General features: G+C 39.3%; 1 protein-coding gene across 2 annotated transcripts in view; it reads right to left on the bottom strand.

The window, feature by feature from the left end:
* Positions 1-15333, bottom strand: part of TOX2 (TOX high mobility group box family member 2) — a 135575-nt gene that overhangs the window by 33611 nt on the left and 86631 nt on the right. For both annotated transcript variants that reach the window (XM_088480659.1, XM_088480660.1), the window contains exon 3: positions 12880-13125. In XM_088480659.1, coding sequence (XP_088336785.1) covers positions 12880-13125 — 246 coding nt within the window. The remainder of the gene's footprint in view (positions 1-12879; positions 13126-15333) is intronic.

A 15333-nucleotide genomic window follows, 5' to 3' on the forward strand; every position in this document is an offset into this window, starting at 1 on the left:
GCATGCTATAATTTGCATGCATAGCAATGTGCTCGCTTCACCACCAACACCTTTATTATGTATCTACACAGGGCTGCATGGTGGCATACATATATAAACATATATGGGGATGACATGTATCAAGCCTTCCAAAGAGTGGAAAAATGGACAAGTGGAGAAGTTGAGCACAGCAAATCAGCTTTTACCTATCATTTTATAGAATGTAACTGATAAATGCTAGCTAGAAGCTGATTGGCTGCTATGGGTACATTCTTCACTGGTTAGGCTTGATACATCTTTCTGCTCAATCCTAAAAGCTGAAAACTAATTCCTGCAAATAATAGTTACACCCACCAGGCGATCACAGTAATGTTATGAGAAACGCCAGTTGTCATGTCCAGGTACGTCTATGGCCCCTCCTGATAGATGCTCCCGAACATGATTACCGTCATTTCCTATGACACTTGATGTTGGAAGTGCAGGGAAGATCTACTATACGCAGGAATTGTCTCTTAGTGCTACATCTTTATCTTAAGAGGACAATTAAATGAAGTATGGTTAGGCAAACTTGGTCACATTTATTTTTAATTAGGTGTCAAGTTTGCTTCATATCAGGATTAGCGCAAATGATGTAGAGGATTGGAGCTTACTAGTATGTGTGCGTGTGTGTTTGTTAACGGCTTTATATTCTCTTCCATAATTGGATCCAGAAATGTGCACCCATTACATACTAGGGAAACCTAAAATTACATTACTAAGTGAGGAATATAATTTCATGCTGTAAAAAAAAAGGATCAATTTTCTCCATGACACCAAAAGCAATACATTGAATAGCACAGAATATGAATTACCTTGGAACTAAATGAATTTTAATGAGTTGACTTCTGATGACATTTATTTGTTGTTAAAAAAATAAAATAAAAAAATAAGTATGTATTAAGGGGCCTATCTATTAGCAGGTAAATTCAACATCTGAACGATATATCATTCAGTCGTTCAATTTATCTGCTAATGGATAGGCCCTGAACGATGACAGATGTGCACTCCCGCGACCGATAAATTGTGTCTTTCGTCTCTCCAACATGTTGGTCAATAATCGCTTATAGCTGCCAGATATTAGAAATATCTGGCAGTTTATAAGCGGTAAACGACGAACGATGAACGATATTTTTAATGAAAATTCACAGAAACATTAAAAAAAATCCACTCCCTGAATGATGTCATGCAATATCATTCGTCGTTTGGAAAAATCTGTCATGTACATGACAGATATCTGTCACCACAGCCCCAGGAATTTTCAAGGGATAATCTTTTGTCTTTCATCGTTAGAAAAAGATCTGCTAATGGATAGGCCCCTTTACACAGATCATCCAGTTTGATAAACCAAAATGTCCGACACTGCAAATAACAGACATGTTCCACACACATACAGTGCAGTAAAATCTCCAGGGTATTGATAGGAATTCTTCGCTATAATCCATATATGTGTTTTACCGCTGATTAGCTGTCAAAATTGTGTATGTGTGGGATGCAAGTTAATGTTCCTTTTTTCTTACATGTGATACAATACATTAGATATCACATGGAAACTTCTTGTTTTGCTGATACAAACAGAAAATAGTAAAATTCCATGAGCCCTGGGCATACTTATGTGCCAATTGTTGCAGTAAGCACACAGAAGCAACATGGAACAAGGGGCAACTTCAGAACTGGATGCTAAATAGATTTGATTGCAATTGACCTCTAGATCTGCACATGCACAGGAGTCGCACTGCTCATATTCAGGGCTGGTCCTGCATCATCGGACACAGTGTGGCTGCCGATGTCGGTTGGTTGACAGTTTGAAGTCGTTTGGGGATGGGGAGGGGAAAGTGTTTATGAAAACGGGGGCGTGTTGACGCTGTTTTCGAGGGGAGCCGAAGCCAGTGACTGTATCTATTCTCGACACAGATTCACCGACCTCAGAAGCTTAGTAGCGGTGGACATTCTGAGTTACCCTTAGGGCCACTCAGATGTCCAATGGTCCGCGCAATGTTGCCGATGGTGACATCACGAGTGATGTCAGTAGGGCCGCCCACAAACGGCAGGCATTGCTGCAGGAACACCTCCGTTGCCCAGCCACTCCCCCTGCCCACCTCCAAAACGGGGCAAGCTGTCAATCACCATTGACAGCTGCTCCGCTTTGGTGCGAGACCCGTAGCGATGGCTCTGGCATGCGCATGCTCAGTGGGGGACCATCGACCCGCTTACGAGCGCTGTGCGCTCACAAGTGGATCTGAATCAGGCCCATTGTCCTATGAGAAGGGTAATTTGAAAAACATTTAATTGTGAGCCTAGTAAAGATTTTTTTTGGTAATGTCAAGTAAGCATGGTATATGTCTTGACGTGGTAGAGTACACAGGGCTCGATTCAGACCCGCTCGCTAGATGCATTAGAACGCAGCCAAAGTATGCAAATCCTACGATCGCACGGCAAGGCATTAGCACGCCTACTATGTCTTAGCGTGCGATCGCTGTGTGTATTTAGGCGCCCACCAGTCTGTGATAAGACACCCACTGTCCCACTTCATCTCCAGAAAGTGTATGCAACAATCAGTAACATCGAGTACCATCGGAAGCGAACGCAACACTTGTGGTCGACCATACTCTACCGCAAGCACTGCGAGTGCTTCAGTGTGTAATTCAACCATGTGACATGTACTATGACGTTGCGTCTTAATTATGCACGCCTCTGAAACGGCGTTAAGATGCTCAGACACGCCTGCGTTTGGCACCACCACACCCCCATTTCCATCGACCATCCCCAAACGGCTTGTCCTGTCACTCATTCTAGCGAGGTGGCTATGCGCAGCGAGCGAACGCTTCACGATCGCATGGACTAGTTTGTGCACGCCCACTGCAATGCATATGCATGTGCACATTGCGAAACATCGGCAGCTACGTGCGAACGCAGCCTAGCGAGCGGGTCTGAGTAGGGCCCACTGTTCCATTTGTATTTAGGTGATGTTGACATGTGGAAGTTATTACATATTACCTTTGTAGAGGAAAAGTTTAGAATAACTTGTGCATAGTTTCCGCATTTTAGGGAGGGCCCTCTTACCTTTCTGTCTGTCTCATTTTATTTCTGTGTTTGTTCCCAAATGTAAAGCTCTATGAATTATAAGGGCGCTATTTTAATAAATGTGTCTAAATAAAAAATTCACAGAAAATATAGTGAAACAAATTCTATAAAAGGTTACCTTTTCCTATACCAGAAAACACTGCTAATGATCACTATTACACATTAACATTGTATATGAAATAATATTATTGTGAATTTACTAAACCACTCTCATACTCTTGACCTTGCAACAATAATGTGAAATGACATCTACATTGCAATACATGTGGTATGCTACAGCAGGTTGGGGAAATTCATGGAGATGCTGAATGAACAAGGTTACTATTATAATTATCATTTCACTCACTAGACTATTTCTATTGCAGCCTCTCATTGTATATGCCAAACCTACCTGAGGGTCAGTTAGTGAATTCCTTTCATGTCAAAGGCATCCTCCTTTATAGAACAAAGGTAAAACCAGACATAACATATTACCTACTACAACTAGATATAATAAAATATTATATCCTGCGCATGAATTAATTAAGCATTCAAAAATAATGTAAATTTCCTTAAATGTATACCCATTTGGATCTTTCTAAGAGACAGTTAACCATCATTTTTAGGTGTCATAATAAGTTTGCACAACTTCCATTATTACAGTATAACATATGTACTAATATGCTTCATTATACCAACAGAGTTTTGTAACACAGCCAGTATTTGTAATCTACTTTTGATGGTAGTTTCCAAACTTCTGAGTAATTAGTTGGCCAGACCGATCCTTCCAAACATTTTTAGTGCCTCCAAATTGTCCTAGTTTTGCCATCATGTAATTATAATTACCCATAGCTTTGAGACCTTGATCAATTGTTGGGACTGTAGCTGTAGGTGAGCAGTGCCAACACCCGATGTACAAGGTGGGCAGTACAGAAAGGGAATAATAGTCTGATATATTGCTAAAAGTCAGAATGTATGGCTGCAAAAGTAGATCTGAAGGGTGGAAAATGTAGGTATTATGCTTATAGTCCTGATAGTATTATTAGCATAGTCAGGGAGACAGAGTCATGGGGGGAAGGGGAAGAAAGGACAAACAATATTTTAAGGGTAAAATCCCTAAAATCTAGGATATCACTGGAAATAGCACAGTGAGCAACGATGCACCTGTTACAGGCCCAATTGAGCAAAAATGTTGAGTGCCTCTAAAAGTACTTGTTACAATACTTTGCTTTCTGGCTCAATATTGCAGTTTCAATCCATATCTGAGAAAGTGCCACTCCTAAATAGAATGGAATTACTTATGGCACACAGTAAAGATTTTAGCAATAATATGGTTAAAATGCATGGAATCAAACTTAATGTAATCCGCAATTCTCTTTCATGTGACTTTAGTGATTCATGTTGAAATATTTGTCTTCAGGGTAGTAATGGTAGGGAGTAGAACAAGAATAATTTCAAAATACATTTCAAATGAGTATAAAACCAGGCTCCGAAAACCCTTTAAATGTGCATTTCTTTACATTAACGAAGAGGATGTGGGTATGCATTTTAATGTTTATTGGATGGGGTTTGATGGTAAACGAAATAGTTTTCATCTCTGCTATCTGTAATTTATAGCAGCCAAAAGCTCCATTTGTAAAACCAAGCAATAAAACAGAAAATAGACTGTTTTCCAAGGCTTGCTCAAAGTATACATGATTTTCGAGTCCAAGAAGCTGCTTAATAAATCCTAATACCCCCTCCCACCCCGATTACTCCCCCTGACTGTATTTTAAAATCTGATTTACACATATTATTTCTGCTGTAGAATGCAGAGAATAAATGATTATGGTCTGAAAATAGGGTCAAATACAGTAGTAGCAGGAGGGGAATGAGATTTAATGTAGGGTCCTTAAGATGACTAGCATTAGCATACTGTATATATTCCTTTACTGGGAACTGTAGTCTATCATATTATAACATCACTGAGACTGGGTGGATTTATCATAGTATTGACATAGGATGGTGTCCTGTGGAGCAATAAGCACAATGGATTCTTATTCAGCAAAGTAGGTAGATAGTCCTGATAGCATTATTAGCACAGCTGAGTCTAGAATAAACTGCTGCTTGGTAGAGTTACATGTATATCATGTATAATACACTGTATACTACATTCTCATGGAAGGCACCAACATTTTCACTTCAATTTGATGCCTGCTAATATGCAAAGCGTAAAGTGGTCAAACAAATTAACGTAACATTTTTTTTATATTATTGTAATATTAAAATAAATCAAACTAACCTTATGACTAAGAAAATAAAAAGGTTTATGTCAAAAGTTCATAGTAATGGATTTGTAATGCCAGTTGTTTCATCCAGAAATGTTTGCTGTTCTGTTGATCATGTTATGTTTTATCGCTATCCCCCCCCCTCATTTGCTGGCAGCTGTTCCTTAAGGCCAGTGGTACTCTTTACAAAGGAGACGTTCTGCAAGCATTTTAATAACACAGCAATAAAACATGGCTCCTGCAGCTAGGGATTTGGTGAGAGGAAGGGCATGCACTGAAATCGGAAACATTTCTGGTACTGAGGCAGGGTCAGCTAGGTAATTGTGGTCTGATGTTCTCAAGACACCACAGCAGTTTAATGAAGTTGCTACTTTAAAATGTTCCTGTCAAATAGGATTGAACATCTAGATTCACTCAAAGTCTCAAAGCTGTTTATGAGATGAACTCCAAAATATGTCAGGGTATTGATTATTGCAGGCACACCATTATGGTGTTAGGTGCCTGTGTAGTGTTTTGAAAGGGTTATGGGTTTTATTTGGCAGTGTGCAATTTAATATCATATATTTATTGACTTACTTATCCTAGTGGTTATTAGTAGCCAATAGGGATTTAGGGGGTCATTCAGACCCGCTCGCGAGCGCAGGACACTCGCAAGCGGGTCGATGTTGCCCCACTGCGCATGCGCACGATGGAGGGTGCTCCGTCGTGCGCATGCGCGATACCCGGATAGCAACGGGCTCTCCGTCGCTCCGTGTCTCGCACCAAAGGGGGCGTGCTGTCGATGTTGATTGACAGCATGCCCCATTTGGTGGATGTGCCGGGGGCGTGGCTGCCAGACGGAGGCGTTCCCATGGGAACGCCTGCCGTCTGAAGCCGGCCCCACTGACATCACTAGTGATGTCAGTGGGAGTGATTTTGGCTCTGATAGAGCCAAAATCACTCCAGGGCTTGCGGCAGCGAGACCCTACCGCAGGGTCTCCGTCGCAAGCATGATGGTCGCGATGGTCTTGACCATTGCGACCATTATCATGGACGCTCGCATAAGCTGTGGGTGGTCACCCACAGCTATGCGAGTGTCCAGGAGGACGCTCCATTTTCATGGAGGAGGGCCCTGATTCAGAGCGGGCGCTCTGGTCAGAGCGTTCGGCTCTGAATCAGGCCCTTATTCCCATATAAAAATAAAATAGTTGATAATCCAGGAGGATGGGGATGAGTCATGAGAGATTCCAAATACAATGAAAAAGAGACGTTTCATGCATTGAGTCTTAGTTATTATTGAGTTTATGATATGTCCACATAACCAGTAAAGATCAATAGGCCTGTTGCTTCTCAATAACTTGGACTGCTGAGACAATGAATTGGCAGATTTATGGTACCCCGCTCCTAGAGGAGAGCATTTTACGGACATTTTCACACTCTGAGAGCTGTTAAACTTGACCACAGAACTGGGATCAATAAAACAACATTTTGTTCAGAAGTAATCTGAATTTCCATTTACCCAACTCCTCACTAATACCAAGTTCAAGTGAAGCACGCTAATAGAGCCGTAAAATGGCTGGCAATTATCAATTTAGAACACTGGCAATGCCATATTCCAGCTGTGGTAATACTTAGGTATAAAGAACCCATGGCACATGCAGAAAATTTTAAACATTTGAGTCAGAGAAATTTCATTATTTAATAACATGTACTTGTGTAACAACTGCATATTCCACTGTGCTTTACAATTGGGAACAATTATTATTTATTATTTGCAGGATATCCCCTGAAAACACTTGCACCCTAAAAAATAATTATTCCCTGAATGTAAGTACAATAGCTGGGGACTGCAGCAGATATTGGAGAGTCCTCCTGCAGTCTCCCATTTTTACTTGCAGAAGAAGACCTCATAGGTATCTATGGGGGGCTGTTTTTATAGCTGCATTTACCAAGCTCTGGAATGCAATGCATTCCGTAGCTCGGCCCCGGTAGCTGACGCCATCTGAAGATGGCATTAGCCCGCTGTAGTCTATGAGTTAAATTTCACAAAAAGTACCATGAGAGAGATCTGTAAAATCCCTCCTCGAAACTCACAACTAGCACATGCATGGTCAGCACACCACGCATGCGCAGTAGTGCGAGTGTTGGGAACAAAAGCTGAAGTGGGTCACATAAATTGTGCAAGTCAAGAAAATGTGTGAGTCGGGTGTAGGCAAGTTACTCAGGCAGCTTGGAGGGGCATTGGGGCTGAGAGATGGGATGGTAATTTGAGAGAGAGTTTGGGTCAGAATTGTGTTTTTCAGAACAGTAGTGATCACTGCATGCTTGAATAGTGATGGAAATATACCAGTAGAGAGAGAGACATTACAGATTGTATTTAAGGTTGGGATAAGCACAGAAGAAAGAGCCTGACAGATTTGTGATGGTATCGGGTCAGGAAGAGACGTAGCAGAGTAGGAAGATGAGAACGGATGAAATGAAGAGAAGGTGGCAGAGGGTCAGGGAAGGAATTGAGCAGGTTGCTGGCTCAGGAAGAGCATACCATTTCATGTTGTTTCTTATCAATCTTATCCTTGACGTAGGAAGCAAGATCTTGGGCATTGACAGAAGGTTTGGTGTGGGAGGGGCAAGAAGAGATATAGGAATTGATTCTGAGTCGCTCAGGTCTCTCTTTATGGATGCAAATTGTGAGATTATTCATACAGCGCATGCGCAGAAGTGACTTTACGCATTTCAGCATATGCGACTCCTCTTCTGTGTTGGATGCAACTCAGCTGGATCTGTCTTTCATTGAAATAGGGTGTTTTTGGGACAAGAACTGGGTGGTGTCAAAGCGATCGCATAGGACCATCCAGACTTGTGGGAGTGTCATGGGAGCGTCGTGTTTCTGAATCAAGAGCTTAGTGTGATTCTGAGCATACGGAGAAGAGATGGATCTCCTGCATCCAGAATGGGGCTGGTGCAAGTGCAGATACTAATGATGACAGTTGCGGTTGCTGGTGTATAATAAATTTATTGCACTGGTTTCCACTTGCACATGCACAATCCCGCGGCTCCCTACAACTACTGTGCGACTCAGAAACAACCCTTAAATGTATTAAAAAAGATTTTGGGGTTAGACGTTTGAGCAGAGATGAAAGATTTAAAACATTTTGTTTGGTTGTGTCCAGATCCTTTTTATAGGAGTCGTATATGTGAGGTAGTAATTCGGAGTACGAGATTTATGCCAATGATGTTCTACTTTGCAAGACGGTGTTTGTAGATGTCTTGTTAATTTAGAATGCCAAGGCTGACATCTAAGTCTATAGGGAGTATGAAGAGTAGCAGGAGTCACTTTATCAAATTCTATTTCTAGAGTTTGGTTAAGATGTGGTACAGAAATATATAAGAAGTATAAATTGGTTAGAGAAGTTGTTGCAGAGAGATATCTTTTATTTCTGCCATTATAAAACATATGGAGCTGACAGGCAACAAGATAACAAACTGGGTTGATGAGCTTTTCTCCTACTACTAATTGCTATGAACTTCAGCAAGCAGTAACGTTCCTAGCATACGAGTAATACATACACAGTCAGAATGTGACCAGAGGGTGCTTTTAGAGACTATATTAGTGTTTGTGCAAATTGCCAATAATTAGAAGCATCAAACTCTCATGAGTACTTGTTACCCACTAATCAATGGCTCCTGTAACTACATCTCCTCTCTGTCACCTAAAAGGTGAATATGACAGAAACAATACAGTTTTTCTAGAGTAAATGTAAATTATGTTTATTTATATTAACTGGGTCCTACGGTTGTGCTTTTTTAAAATAAAAAATAATTGAATAAATGTTATTTGCGGCTGTTAGAACTTTGATGTATTATATGAAGTACAAATTGTATAAAAAGGATTTTTAAATGTATTGTAAAATAAAATGTAATCTGCAGCTTTTGAACTGAAATTGTTTGATAACATTGATGTGAACAATAACTACTACACACAGGATCAATTTTGTAATAAAAATACAAATATTCTATATAAATTATATCTGTAAGGACTAACTAATTGTATAGACCCCTTCTATATTTACTGTTGTGACTTGAAATAGTGGATTATACTTATACATAGTTAAATAACTTTAACAGTATGTCCGCCCAGTATAGATTTTCTCTCCCAAACTTGCAGAACCAAGGATTCACAAGCGATAGGAGTGATGACCGGGGCAAGTTTACATGTCTGCTGGTGTTTGTATGACTGCTGATAGGTAAACACTGCTGAAAGGACCAAAAAATAGTGATCTCTATGAAAAATGTTTTTCAAATATCCAATGGACCCTGAATACTGCTATCTCTTCTTGGTACACTGGACATTTGAAAAAAAAAAATTCAGTCCTGGCGATATATTGCTCGTACTGTTCTACATATATGTCCACTCAAATACCCTTTCTGAGGAATGCAGAACAGGGCATCACATAGCAAGGAGAAGATAAACCAGGAATGGCAACAAGCCCTTAGGGCGGTGCCACACAAGTGCTTTGAAACAGGCGCTTTTCCAAATGTCACCATTGCACCAACAAGGCACTAAGCTCAGGAATGTAGTATTCAATATTTTCTGAGTTTAATTACTCTCATTTTACAGGGACAGAATCATCTCCTGTCACCACAAATATGATCGAGCTCTATGAATGGGTGAAATTGCATTGACTTTTGTATTATCACTTTGTAAAAGGTAGGGTGAGTTTGTTGGTTCTCAGTATTAGTGGGATTCACATCTATCTTGCATTATTGATGTTTATGAGGAGCCCCTGACTAGACAGTACTTTAAATGATGCTAAATGTAGATAAATAGTGTACAAATGATGACCCAATTAACTGTACTTGCAGTTATCTGCTGATTGAGCTTTCACATAAGGAATAGGTTTACTGAGGTTCTGAGCCACCTGGCTACAGGTAATTGTTTGGGGCATTTGTTTCAGTGAAAACTGTCCAGCACAAGGTCAGTCCTATGGAAAATGCTACCTGAAGGGATCATATAGTACTAATGTATAGTCATTGCTAGACTCTTCAGGGAGTCAGGGAGATTGCTACTATTTCAGGGAGTCTCCCTGACAATCAGGGAGATTTGGCAAGTATGTATATACTGTAGTGTGTCTCCTTCATCTGTTCTAATCCCCTTAACAAGTTGGCAGGAACGTGATGATAACGCTCTGCATGAAAAGATGCCCACTGCCTGCCCTAAAAAAAAGCATCACGTCCGATGTTTAGCATGTCCAGGATGGTATAGGGTTTTAGTGTACTGTATTTATTGTCATTTGTATAGTAAATCATATAATTATTGTATTATCACACAGCATAGATGAATACTATTTGAAGAATTATTTATGTCATAAATGTACTTTACTGTATTTTGGATATAGATCCAGTCTTTAATGACAAGTGCTAGTTCAGTGATGCACTTGTAATACCAGACAGCGGAGGTAGCAGTTGGCACTGCGCTGCAGACATCTATTTTACATTCTTATGTTCTATGCGGCTTCTGAATTCAGTTAAGCCAATAGGAAATAAATAATAAACATGGATTTTCTAAATGGAAACTTGTGATGCAAAGAGGCAAGAAAGAATCATGCAAATTCATAACATGCGATCTGTCCTGCAAAGCTTGATTTGCCAAACATGCCCCATCAGACATTAGGTCCATTCTCTCCCTCAATCACCAATCAGCAGAGAACACTCATACATATGCATTGGAGACAATTAGACTCAGACTGAGGACACTGCAGCTTGTAAAAATCAGTTAGTATAATAGACATTTCTTCCCTGTCTTTTTTAATTTTCTTTTTCCTTAACATTTAAGATCTTTTGTGCTGACGTCAAAAGATTTTAGGGAACAAAAGTTGCTGCTGGTTCATATGTTATGATCAGAAACGCGGGTATGCACTTTATGATTTACTAGCTGTTATGATACCACAAGTCCCAGGATGCCCTTTCTGATCTAAAGTTTGTTCTTCATAGTCCTATCAGCTGTATTTCCTTCATAATTGGTTAGATGTGCAGAATATTTATTATCCGTTGACCTGAAGGTACCAAAGTGACCACTGACCTGATCTCACACTGCAAAATAAGTTATTTTTAAAGGCACCATTTTTCCATTATGATGAGGCAATCCTATGTGCATATGAAATTTAACCCTGAATATTCTACCATGCTAAACGAATTGCTAATGGCAAGATTACAATATCATATTTGTATAATTAAATTAAATACTCATTAGCAGTGAAATAAGTATAGAATTGTTCAACAAAGTGGAATGTAATTTCCCTCCGCATTAATATACATGTATGATGCTGGGATTTTCAAATTGTCTATCTAGTTTCTCTTCAACATTCAAGTATTTTATCATCATTTTGGCCAATTTGATGTTTGTCAACTGTAAACTTTTTTCTAAATTTCCAGTAAATTAGCTATGAATGTATTACATATTGATGTTGTTTTATTTAGTCAAAATGGCAAAAGCAGTTACAACAAGCTAAGTATAAATCTTATAAGCGCTGAACTGGGCTTTCGGGTTAACAAAGAAAAACAGGAGACGAAGAGAACAAGATGAGTCAGATGTACATTAAAAATCCGTACTTTACTCAACAACAACCAATACATTACACAATCCGCCAGACTTTTAATTTTTTTTGTTTTCTTTTGTATTAACAGAGGGTGATGTAAAGTTCATGGCAGAATATTGATCTTGCATCCTATGTATTGTGAGTTATTCAATAGAAACATAATTATAAAGCAAATTGCCTTTTATTGTGCATTTATTAAGATAGAAGAAAAATGTCTGTTCTAAGGTTTAAAGATATTGGTCCTGCTTCATGGTCAAGACGCAGATGAGGGATCCCACATAGTTTTACGATTATCAGAAAACTGCGCATGTGCAGAACGGGTTCTGCGATATCGCTCTCAGATCCCAGCTTTGGGGGGCGCAGCGGGGGAGTGCCTGGGCACAGTTGGGGCCTGTCACCCCTGTTTTCTGGGAGTGCCGAGGTTAGGGTCTACATTAGTGGATTTCCTGAACTCACAGGCTGCCAGCCTGAGTAAGCTAGAGCTTATTCAGACTGGCCGGTGCTGCCGCCATCACGACCGATAGTCACGGTAGTAATCCGATCACTATTGCTGTCAGGAGGCGTCTATTTCCTATAGATGCCTCCTGCAGTATTTAAATATTTGCTGGCAGTACTGCACAGCCGCTTCCTTTTGCAGTTGTGCAAAACCGTCTGACCATGAATCAGGCCCATTGTCCTGCATACATATTGTGGAATACCTGCTGACTACTAAAGATTGTAAATAAGTTTATATTATACAAAATATAGTTACATTGTTCCACATTTAGTAAAATTAAAAACAAGTCCTAATCCATAAAGCTGAAAACCTTCAATATTACACAGATCATGGTAGTACAGAACAGGAACACTCCTTTGCAGAGGAATACTGCATTTGAACTGAAGAAGACATTATAATCTACCAAGCCAACTTAAAGACCATACACATTCTAGCTCTATGAATAATACAATTGTGGACTTACTGTTGGCAGCTGAGAGGAGAGAAGATGTCCTTCCTGACTCAACATATTAGACACCATAATTGCAGGTAGGTCCATGTTCTGGTATGAATAAGCTGGTATCAGGCTGTTTGGAGGGAGGCTGTGACACAGTGAATGATATCCAGACTCATGGTCAACCAAGTGCATCAGAGAGTGCTCCGGTAAATTTGGTGGAGTGATGGGAGGGATCTCGTAGTCTTCATTGCTTTCATTTTGATTGTTGTATGTCTGAAATTAATAAAAACACAATTAACTATAAACATTTTTAAATTCCTTTTTCTTGAAGGATATGTCCACCCAATGTTTTTTTTTTACTCATATCCAACTTTTTGGTTGTAAAACAGCATTTTAAAAGCAAGCAAAGAGAACCAAGGATTGTACATTTTTATTTGTCTAGAGATTTGTAGTCTAATAACTTATATACTTAGAAAATATGATCAAATGAAATGTAACAGAATTGTCTACCTGAAATGCGGAATCAACCTCCCAACTAATCAATTACACATGTAAATAGAGAGCAACAAACAAATGCTGGTCTATGCTTAGAAACAGGTGACAGCACACGTAAACCTGAATTGTACATTTTTCATATACAAAGCAAGGAGTAAAAATGCCATGTTCAGGCTTAGCCTTACTTTCCACTACTGCTTTGCCTAAAATAAAGGTTACAAATTTCCATCCCTTTTCATCACTTAAAAGACCGTACTTGCCATCTAAAATATATGGCCAATCCCCCACAGGTTTTATAAAGTGTAAAAAGGAGAGCTGATATAGGACGGACATCACATGATAAATCTTTGCCTAATATGGGAAAACAAAGCCAGACTCCAATCTGCAAGAACCACCAGTAACCACGCCAAAAGCATTTATTGAGTGGACACATCTCTTTTTCTGTCAAGCCAATGCCTAGTTTGACCATAGCAAACTGGGTCTGTCCCATTACCATTAGGCATTATTGGGAGCAATAAAGGACATGCTGTCTCACTCATTTCAGAAGACAGAATCTTCTGTGATTGATTTGTAAGTCTTGATGCTGGTAACAGAAGAGTCCTATAAAGACTGCATAACAGCATGATCATGCACAAGCAATGTCGCTCATTACTTTATACCAGAGTTTAAACTTGCTGGACATTGCCAGGCATCACACTTATGATACTGCTTAACAAACAACCTGAGTGCAATTTGGTAATAATTACTGTGTGGATTCAAATCAAGTGCAAAAAACAGATAGACAGAAGTAAAGTTCACAATCCATAACCTACCAAACCCTCATTTTTATTTTTGCACCCATGCGTCCAGGACTCATATCTTTATTTTATACAGTCGAAGCTCAATGTAGTTACTCACATTACACATTACATTACATATTACATTACTTTTTTTAAAGATGTGCCCTTTCAAGATTTGTCAACAAATAGTGTGTCCTTCCTGCCTCTCTCCATCAAGATTTAATATTCTTTACATCAGTTCTTATCCCATCAGCTGTTATGTAATCAGCACTGTACATTAAGGTAACTAGATTTTCAAAATTGTAATCCATAGACAATGAGTTTATTTGCAAAAAGTAGCAACATTTTGAAACCATACGATCCATTATCAAGCAGTACAGATATATATATGTAAATATTCTAGCAATAGGTCTTCAGCTAGTTTCTATAATGATACCAGTAACATACTGTACCTCCCAAGTGCCACAATGTTGTTGGGACAGTCATGCATGTTGGGATGAATGTAGTATGTCTGCTTTTAAAGCTCATCATTAAGTATTCAGTCATTGTTGCTTTGCTCTTCTCATAATCTCTTTATTACATGACCAAGCTCTTCTGTGATTATCTTCTTACAAAACAATAGGCTGGAAATGTAGCCTAGTGTTAAGTGATAAATGTGACATAATTGGAAGTGTGAAAAATTCAATAACATCGAAAAAAAAGTAATTTTTTATTTCTTTTTTTTCAATACTGTGATAACTAGTACCAGTAAAAATAATATTATATAAAACCTTAATCTTCAGTGAAGCTATCCCCACTACAAGAATAGATTCTTCTGTGTGAAGATACCAAGTGTTGAGAACCAACACCACGGGAAACACCAATAAATAATGTGTCCTGTACTCTCTCATGTCAAAGGAGCAATCTCAATCAATATACACTGAGTGGCCAAATTATTATGAACACCGAGTTAGTTGAGCCAATTTTTGCCCTTAATATGGCTTGAATTCTTCTAGGCATGGATTCTACTAACTGTCAGTATGTTTCATGTGGAATATTATCCCAAACTTTGCCTACACCAGCCTGAAGAGTTGTGACAATGCAAGAAGGATCCATGCCTTCCTTTCAGCTGTCTCCATATCCTCACCCCTACCATCTGCATGGTGTAACTGAAAATGTGATTCATCAGATCATTTGACCCAGTTTCAATCATTACTGTCCAATTCCT

This window comes from Taudactylus pleione, unplaced genomic scaffold (genome assembly GCF_031769625.1).
Source record: "Taudactylus pleione unplaced genomic scaffold, aTauple2 ptg000256l, whole genome shotgun sequence".
Lineage (NCBI taxonomy): Eukaryota > Metazoa > Chordata > Amphibia > Anura > Myobatrachidae > Taudactylus > Taudactylus pleione.